The sequence below is a fragment of the Pristis pectinata genome, chromosome 29 (assembly GCF_009764475.1).
Source record: "Pristis pectinata isolate sPriPec2 chromosome 29, sPriPec2.1.pri, whole genome shotgun sequence".
NCBI classification, from domain to species: Eukaryota; Metazoa; Chordata; class Chondrichthyes; order Rhinopristiformes; family Pristidae; genus Pristis; species Pristis pectinata.
In genome coordinates, this window is record NC_067433.1 from 186476 (window position 1) to 196584 (window position 10109).

The 10109-nt window shown below is 44.7% G+C and overlaps 1 protein-coding gene across 2 annotated transcripts in view; it reads right to left on the minus strand.

Moving 5' to 3' along the window:
- Positions 1 to 9686, minus strand: part of LOC127584220 (protransforming growth factor alpha-like) — a 36316-nt gene extending 26630 nt beyond the window's left edge. The window contains exon 1 of one of the 2 annotated variants that reach the window (XM_052040842.1): positions 6787 to 6828. In XM_052040842.1, coding sequence (XP_051896802.1) covers positions 6787 to 6790 — 4 coding nt within the window. In that variant the 5' untranslated portion in view covers positions 6791 to 6828. Of the gene's footprint in view, positions 1 to 6786; positions 6829 to 9557 lie in introns of those variants that run through there. The other variant, XM_052040841.1, reaches the window with a different exon arrangement.
- Positions 9687 to 10109: the final 423 nt, after the last annotated feature.

Sequence of the window (10109 nt, forward strand, 5' to 3'; positions counted from 1 at the left end):
AGTACAGCTCAACAGCCGTCAAATGTTCCTCATATGTTAACCGTCTCATTCCTGGAATCATGCTAGTGAATCTTCTCTGAACCCTCTCCAACGGTAGCACATCCTTTCTTAAATAATCCTCGGCCTTCTCCGCTGCCAGGAGAAATCCAAGCGCAAACTGGAGGAACAGCACTTCATTTTCTGTCTTGGAACTTTGCAGCCTAACGCCATGAACACTGAATTCTCCTAGTTTAAGTAATCTCTCAACCCACCACACCACCCCTCCGCCCAACCATGCCTTTTCTTTACTTCCCTTTTCTAGCCTTTCTTTTTTCTACACTTTTTTCCTTCTTACCTTTGACCCATCCCCCGGTGGATCTGCTCTCCCCTCCTCTACCGCATCTGCCTATCACTATCTTACCTACATCTACCCATCACCACCTTGTGCCCACCCTACTTCCCCTCTTTTGTCCACCTATCACTGCTCTGCTTTTCCCTCCTATATATTGGGCTTCCTCTTTTCCTATCTTCAGTCCTGAAGAAGGGTCCTAACCCAAAACGTCGACTGCCTGCTTTTCTCCACGGACGCTGCCTGGCCTGCTGAGTTCCCCCAGCATCACTGTATTTTTCATCTAAATATTCCAGCATCTGCAGTCTTTTATTTCTCTAAAAACATTTCAAAAACACTTTGGATGAATACTTGGTTAATTGAATAAGTTACAACTGTTACTTTTCAAGATTTCATTGACGAACAGCTCAGGAAAAGGAAAATTTTGGAATGACACTGTTAAATATCTTGTTCCACCTTTCCAGAACTGCAGGTTTAATCACAACAACTTGTTGCATAAAATTAATTCTCTTCTTCTTCCTCCTGGCCCTTTTGCCAGTTACTTTCAGTCAGCATTCTCTCATTACAACCCTCTTGCCACTGGAAACAGTTCCTCTTATCATAATCCTGCATAATTTTGACCATCTTGATTAAATCTTTCCTGAATCTTCCCTCATCCAAACAGAACAATTCTACTTTCCTTAGTCTCTCCAGATACTTTAAATTCCATAGGCGCAGTATTATGTTGGGAAAGGCAAACAAGGCAAAGCAATACAGATATTCCTCAATTCACAAATTTTCACTATAATGCCATTAACTCTGTGGGGTACGTGTCTTCAATTTACAAATCTATTTTTCATTCTAATGCACCACTTTCTGCCATAGGAATACATCGTACCAAAATAATCCCAATGTATTTCACCCAGTCTTTTTGATTTCCACAATCTGGCTAAGTGAAATATTTTCTTGGAGCATATCCCTTTCACAAATCATTGGATATTGACAAGTGTAAAGGAAAAAAGTGATCTTGGGAGCCTTTGTCCACATATCTTTTAGATTTGTGGGATAGGTAGGTAAGAAAACACAAAGTATGGATGCCTCTATTGGCTGAGACATTAAAAACAAGAGCAGGAAGGTCAAATAAAACTGCATCATACATTAGTTAGGGCACAGCTGGAGCATAGGGTACATTCTGGTCACCGTTCTACAGGAAGGATATTATTGCACTGTAGAAGGTGAAAAGGATATTTACAAGATTGTTGCCAGGGCCAGGTTATGTAAACTTTACCTGTGAGAGGTTGGCCACACTGGATTGTTTTCTCTGTAACACTGAAGAGAGAACTGAGGTGTTTGAAGTTATGAGAAGCCTGGAGAGAATGAACAAGAAGAACAAATGTGTCTTGAAGAGAGTTCTGTTTCTCTCTCCAATAGATGCTGTCTGACTCACTGAGCATTTCCAACAGTTCTGTTTGCTTCAACGTCAGTTGTAGTTTATTTTAACTTGTTTCAATCATGTCAGTAGTTGGCTATATATTAATACCTGGGATTTTAAATGATTATTTTTAGAAGCAACTGAATATAGCATTACATTTAGGACACCATTCCTCAGCGCAGACACGAAGGCCTGAGGCTGCATGTCCTCCAACCATAAGAGTCACAGGAATCTACAGAACAGGAGGAGGCTAGATGAAAAACACGATGATGCTGGAGGAACTCAGCAGGCCAGGCAGCATCCATAGAGAAAAGCAGGCAGTCAACGTCTCAGGTCAGGACCCTTCTTCAAGACTGAAGATAGGAAGAGGGGAAGCCCAATATATAGGAGGGAAAAGCAGAGCAGTGATAGGCGGACAAAAAAGGGGAGGCGGGGTGGGCACGAGGTGGTGATAGGTAGATGCAGGTAAGAGATAGTGATAGACAGGTGCAGGGGAGGTGGGGAGAGCAGACACATATCTGTGATAGTGTGGGAGGGGGAGTTGAAGTGACTGGCAATGCGGAGATGCAGGTCGTGGTTACGGAGAGAGCGCAGGTCTTCTGCGAAACGGTCAGCTAGTCTGCGTTTGGTCTCACTGACGTAGAGAAAGCTGCACTTGGAGCATTGAATGCAGAAGATGATATTAAGGGAAGTGCAGGTGAATCTCTGTCTCACCTGAAAGGACTGTTTGGGTCCCTGGATGGAGGTGGTGTAGGGGCAGGTGTTACACCTATGGCAGGGGCAGTGGAAAGTTCCTGGGGTGGAAGCGGGATGGGTGGGGAGGAGTGAACTAGGGAGTCACAGAGAGCGCGGTCCCTGCGAAAGGCAGAAAGGGGTGGGGAGGGGAAGATATGCTCGGTGGTGGGGTCCCGTTGGAGATGGCGGAAATGGCGGAGAATGATGCGTTGGATACGTAGGCTGGTAGGATGAAATGCAAGGACAAGGACAAGGACGACCCTATCGCTCTGGGTCTGGGAGGGGTGGGGGTGAGAGCAGAGGTGCGGGAAATGGCAGAGATGCAGGTGCGAGCTCTCTCGACCACAGTCAGGGGGAAGCCCCAGTTAGAAAAGCAGTTGGACGTCTCCGATGTCCTGGAATGGAAAGTCTCATCGTTGGAGTAGATGCGGCAGAGGTGGAGAAATTGAGAAAAAGGGATTGTGTCCTTACAAGAGACAGGGTGGGAGGAGCTGTAATTGATGTAGCTGTGGGCGTCAGTGGGTTTGTAGATATCGGTGAATAAGGAATCTCCTGAGATGGAGATGGAAAGATCAAGGAAGGAGAGAGAGGTGTCAGAGATAATCCAAGTGAATTGGAGAGCAGGATGAAAACTTGTGGTGAATACGTATCACCATCTTGTGCCCACCCTGCCTCCCCTCTTTTGTCCACTTATCACTGCTCTGCTTTTCCCTCCTATATATTGGGCTTTCTCTTTTCCTGTCTTCAGTCCTGAAGAAGGGTCCTGACCCAAAACATTGACTGCCTGCTTTTCTCCACGGATGCTGCCCGGCCTGCTGAGTTCCTCCAGCACCACAGTGTTTTTCATCTAGGTTCCAGTATCTGCAGTCCTTTGTTTCTCAAGAAGAGGAGGCTATTCAGCTTATCATATCCATGTTGGCTAAAAATGAACTACTTAGTGTACTCCCATTTCCCAGCTGTCACCTAGTATCTTTACAATGTGATGAGGGTTCTGCCTCCAACACTCTCTAATATGATGAGTTCTAGATTCTCACCAAGTCCAAAAAAGTGTTTCCCCAACTACCCTCTAATCTTTCTGCAATTCCTTTAAATGTCCATCCTGTGGTTAGGGAAACAGGAGGCTTCCCTTCTATGTAAACACCTAACTTAAAATTTCTCCTCAGCTGCTCTGCCCAACCCCCATCAATCTCATCCTAGCCCTGGAGGAGGGAACCCCTACTTTTTCAATTTCTTCCTAACACTGGAAGCATCGACTGAACCGGGGGGGGGGGGGGGGGGGGTACAGCAATATCCTTCTTTTAATGTGGCCATTAGAATTACATGCAGTGCTTTGACTGCAACCTGACCCTCACCAGCATTTCACAGCACCCTAACTTTCATATCCACCAGAAAGAGCAGACAATGTTGAACTACACCACAGCAGCTAAGTTCCTGGAGTGGAACAATTACCTACAACTCTCCTCCTCAGAGGCAAGAGTGCTGTCCACTGAACCACAGCTATGCACGGATTGCAGGCAACACCTGGAGTGAGCAGTGAGCATCATGAACTGGACTGACTCCCCATTCTGTGACACTGCCTTTAACCAATACTCTGTTTGGCAAGTACTAGGTTTAACCATACACGCAACCATACGTGCACCAGTGTGTGACAATTTTGTAAGGCTTTTCCAACGAGCCTTTAAACATCGGTTTTAAAGATGAGTCAATAATGAGAACAGTTTACATGGGATGGAGCTGCAATCCTTAAAGAACAAGGAAGGATAAGCTGGGAGTTTCTGTCTCCCAGTGCTAAAGCCAGTCCTTTCACATTATCCCAGGATTCCCTGCAATATCTTTATTGGAGATTAGGGAAGATTAACAGGGAGACTAAGCTTACCAACTTGCTCAAACAAAATTAAATCCCTTGTTTACTTGTAAGAATATCTGTATAAAGAGGGGAGCAGAATCCCATGAGTCTGAGAGTAGCATACCAGCAAATCTGCCATCTGTTTTGGCAGAGCAGAGGGTCGGGGAGAGGTGCGAGAGCAAACGTGGTCAGAGTCAGTTTCCTCCTGCTTCTCTTGGCCTTTCATTGTCCAGCTGGTACTAGGGGTGGGCTGGGTGAGAGGAAGCAACAGGTATTGCATCTTTTGGATTTTGGAGGGGAAAATGTGGACCTCAAGATGCTCACTGAGCTCCCGCAATCTCACCCCTGCTTCCCAGCAAAGGAATGACCTTTTTTTGGCTCAAAGGTCTGGATGAAATAGAATGACGGAGAGGGTTTGATAGTGGGCAGGCAACACATTGCTGGGTAGGAGGGAGGTTTTCCTCAGGTGGATACCTGCAGATGGGGGAAACAATCAGTCAGTAGAGAGAATTCCCTCAACTTGCACTGGAAGGAGGGTGAGAAACTTGGGAATTCCTCACTCTCAGCATCCTGGTGTGGGAGAGGAAGGGGTGGGAATTACAACAAAGGAACAGGCCATTCAGCCCAACTAGGCTATGCTTCCCACAAAGCCCATTGGCCAAGGATCCCTTGGGGAGGGAAAAATACTCCAGCGCCTCCTGGTCCACAAAGAGTTTGAGGAGACCAAAGGCACCTAGCCAACTTGCTACTCCACTATGGATGTCCCTGGCTAGTCAACAGTCAGACAGGGATTTCCCTCACCAATTCCCCCAGTGCAATGTCATAGAGTTAAACAGCACAGAAAACAGGCCCTTTGGCCCAACTCATCTATGCCAACCAAGTGGCCTTCCTGAGCTAGTCTCATTTCCTGAATTTTTTCCTATCTATGTAACTTTTAAATGTTGTAATTGTACCACTTCCTCTGGCAGCTTGTTCCATATATGCACCAGCCTTTGAGTGAAAAAAGTTGCCCCTCAGGTCCCTTTTAAATCTTTCTGCCCTCACTTTAAACCTCTGCCCTCTAGTTTTGGACTCCCCTACCCTGGGGAAAAAGACTGTGACCATCCACCTTATCTATGCCCCTCATGATTGCATAAACCTCTAAAAGATCACCCCTCAGCCTCCTCTGCTCCAGGAAAAATAGTCCTGACCTATCCAGCCTCTCCTAATACCTCAAACCCTCCAGTCCCAGTAACATTCTCATAGATCCTTTTTGAACCCTTTCCAGTTTAATGACATCCTTCCTATAGCAGGGTGACCCGAAAGTGTGCAGTACTCTAAGTGTGGCCTGTCAAATGTGAAATGACCTCACATAAGTTTTAAGTTGTAATGTTTAACCCTTAAGTGAGCCTCAGTTTCCATAAGAGTCCCAGTCATTGGTGTTAGCACTCTGGGAGAGATTAGGATTGTTGGGAAATAAGGGATTGGAGGAAATCTCAATTTTCAAGATTTTAACACCTCTCCTAACATTTTTCTAGTAGTGAGGCTGGCAGACAGATGGAGGCCACTGATTGTGCTTCAAGCCACAAAAAACATCTTTTTATTGGTTGCACATCCCAGCTCAGTTAGCTGAGAATTCTGGCCTTGGCGTTCCTATCTCTGCAGAACACCAAAAAGGACGGCACATCAGAAGCAAAAGGAACTGGTGTTAGTTTCAACTGATGCCAAAATGTTAGTGTCTAATTAATAAACCTTCATCCCACCACATCAGGGGGCAGTTCGCTTGCCTTCTGGATTCAAATCTCACTCCAGAGATTTGAGCAGAAGTTGGCAGATAGTACAAGGTTCTCTAATTACTGGACAGAGACTGTCAGAGAGCACCACACCAGAGAGCGAGTGCCACCCTATTGGAAGGACAGCATGGGAGGGATCACCCCACAAGAAAGGAAGTGCCGCACCGTGGGAGGAGCAGCGTTGAGGGAGCGCTGCACTGTCTTTCACATGAGATGTGAAACCAAGATCCCAACTGCCCTCTCAGGTGGATATAAACAATTCCCCAACACCAATGAAAGAACAATTGATTTGTCTTTTCCCCTGCATCGATATTTACCCCCCAACACTCAGCAAGTTATCAGGTCATATCTGTTATTTTGATTGGAAAAAGAGTCAGTTCAGTTTCTGAAGGGAGCATCAATCAAAGGGTTAACGCAGAGGTCTCAATGTAATGCTGCGTTGACAGCGAGTGTGCAGAGGAGAGGTGCTGGAGGGAATAGATCTAACTCAGTGTGACAGGAGTACAGTCAGAATCCATTACAGTGCTGATACTTCACTGTACGAACTGATCTCTCAAAGTAGATGAAAGCACAATTCACAAGAGGCTGCCTCCCTGACATGGGATCAAAGTTGCCAACCTGAATCACATCTTAATTCTGCCTTGAACTATATATTCCCTTTTTTTTAAGAAAAATAATCAATATTCCATCTGACCCATTTAATTCTGTTCTGCCTTCAGTGTAAACATGTGGAAATGAAAGGCACCTCAGGCTGTGACTCCAGCTCTCAGTCCAGTTCTGATTTCTTTGCTGGCTGCAAAGGCATGAAATGAATTCAATTAAGGAATGAGCTGGGAACTTGTATGTTCTGTCACAGAATGATAGCACAGGGGGAGCAGACTACAGCATAGAAACAGGCCCTTCGGCCCAACTGGTCTATGCCAACCAAGATAGTCCCGTCTAAGCTAGTCCCACTTGCCTGTGTTTGGCCCATATCCCTGTAAACCTTCCTTATCCATGTACCTGTCAAGTGCCTTCTAAATGTTGTTAATGTCGTTCCATATACTGACTACCCTCTGGGTGAAAAAGTTACCACTCAAGTTCCTGTTAAATCTCTCCCCTCTCACCTTAAACCTGCACCCTCTAGTTCTAGATTCCCCAACCCTGGGAAAAAGACTGTGTGCATTCACCCTATCTATACCCCTCATGATTTCATACACTTCTAGAAAGTCATCCCTCAGTCTTCTATGCTCCAATGAATAAAGTCCCAACCTGCTCAAACTCTCCATAACTCAGTCCCTCAAGTTTCTGTAACATCCTTGTAAATCTCCTCTGTACTCTTTCCAGCTTAATGGCATTTTTCCTATAGCAGGGTGACCAAAACTGAATCTGGCCTCACCAACATCTTGTACAACTGCATCAAAAATGCCTGATTGATGAAGGCCAGCATGACAAAAGCCTTCTTCACCACCCTGTCTAACTGTGACACCACTTTCAGGGAACCATGTATGTATGGGGCATCATGACTGGACAATTCCTATCCTCTGCAGCAATGGAACCTTCTGGGAAGGCATTTTAAAAAGCCTGGGAAAAACAGTCGAGAAAGCAAAATCCTCTTTAGCCTCCTCAGGAAAATAAACAGCCCAGGGGAAGATCTCAAACTACAGGCAGAACCACTTCCCTATCTGAGTTACCTGCACCTCTGAATTCTCACACTTGTTTTCCAATGGCTCCCTATCTCAGTGGCCTCCTCCAGTCCTTGCAAGATCTCAAGAGTTCCTCTAGTTCTGTCCTCTTGACCATCCCCAGTCCTGAACCATCCCTCCTGCCTTCAGCCAACTTTGATCTCCAAGGACATCCCTCAAATCCAACTCAATGACAGCTATTCAAGCTTCTTTTGTGATTTATTGTCAAATTTTTGTTTGATATCAACATCAGGAGTTTTCAGTGTTAAAAAAGTGCTACGCAAATGCAAGTATTCTTGCTGTTTTTAAATGAATTAAACTCAGGGCCAAGCAGAATTCAAAGGTGTCACCTCTACCGGTGGTCTGGGGCTGTACTGCCACCAAACACTCCAGTGCATGTCCCGCAAGAGGCACAATAAGTCCTTGGGGATGCGAGTTGCCATAACACAAGAGTTTTCTGGTGTTATTTTCTTCAGATAACCACAGCAAACTCCCAAAAGTACAATAATTCAGGCCAACAGTCCCAGCGCAACACGAGGAAGAGCTGCTCTGGCAGAGATGCCCACATCCATGTGTAACTGCAAACCAACGCCCCCCTCTGATCTCTTGGGTGGAGAGTATAGATCCTGAGGCTGCTATGGGTCAATATTTATCACTCTATCAACTTCATTAAAAACAAAGGAAAGAATTTGTTATGACAGTGAAGTTCGTCGGAGCTTGCTGTGCTCTATTTGGCAGCCATGGTTCTTGAATTACAGCAGTAGCTACACTTCAAAAGGACATCAATAATTCTTAAGCTCTTCGACAAAATAAGATTACGAAAGATGCAAAAGAAATGCTAGATTTTCTGCTTCGAGAGGCGGCTTCCAAAGCTTCACTCTTACGACAATATCACCCTAGGGTATATGATACTTGGTACAAATTAATTCTCTATATCAGTAGTCAAGTTGATTTTTTTCATTTTACCTGTTCCCACAACTTATTTTCAAAACAACTCTTTCACTGTGGAGTTTTAAAAGCCAGTTTGCAGTGGCCCTTCCAGGTTTAACAGGGTTTTAATAGTTTGAACCTTGTTTCAGGTCAATGTTGTATTTAGAAGTCTCTTAATGGAATTTGAATGGTCAAACACTTCAAATTAAAACTGCCTTCACCGTCACCAACAACACGTAATTTTAAATATTGACACTGCCACAATTGATTGCAATCGAGTTTGAGGTTTGCTCGTTAAAAGATCAATCCTTATTATAAATCTCAGTATTCACGTTGCTCAGCCTCGGCGGTGTCTGGGACGTGGCGAACTGACAAGGTGCTCCACTCTGCAGTAAAACCAGAGCCCGGAGCTCTGTCAGAAGCAATCAACTTTACCTCCTCCAACCGACTCTGCAAAACCCTGGATTTCACTGCTCACTGAAACCTGACTTTTGTTTTGAATTAGGAAGTGCGAGTAACCTGCCCAAGGGTTGGAACTCCCTCTTACCGTAAAATGGTGAATTCGAGTGGATTATTTGATTGAGTCTTTCAGAAATTAACCAGAACCACAGGATCACTGAGATTGCTACAACGCGAGTGGATGGTCAGGTCGAGACTGTGTGCAGGGTATAGAGACTAGAATCTCTCTGGCCTTTAAGCAGCATCCTCTGACTTAGGAAAGGGAACATGAACAGGTAGACTCGCTGTGCAGCCCATTCGCGAATAACAGCGAAACAAAAAGGCTTCAAGCGCTCAACAAATAAACGGCAGAAAATAAAATATTTCTGTAATTCTCAGAAGGAAGGGAGAAAGAAAGTGACTGAATTCTTACCTGAAAATAGGAAGATCACTTCCCCAATGGAACTCCACATCATACTTGTAGCTGTGTGTACACACTGTGGATTGCAGTATGAGTGGGTTGGGCTGTCGTCAGGCAGAGACATGAAATGTATGTGACCTTCCAGGCAAAAGGGAGGACCTAGCCACATACTCTTAAAGCCGTATCACCCCTGTGCCTGGAATTCTTCCAATAACCGGTGTGTCATTAAAGCTCTCGCTTTTTCTTGATTTCTCAAATATGTTTGAACGAATTGTAATTTTAACTGCAAGATACCTTAGGAAAGTGGTGACAGAAACTTAAAAAACTTAAACGTGAACACTTTTATCGTGGCGTATCTCAGGCCTTTCAAGTTTCCCTCTGTGCCGGTTATTCAAAGGTTAATTTTAATATAAATAAATCGAGATGCTGGTTCCAGTAGTTATTATCCTCCAAAAGAAAATTAAATGTATATCTAATTAAATGTATATAGATTTATAGCTACAGTAAAATGTAGAGGGTGTCGCTGTAAAATGTAGGAAACTTGGTAGCCAATTTACACGCAAT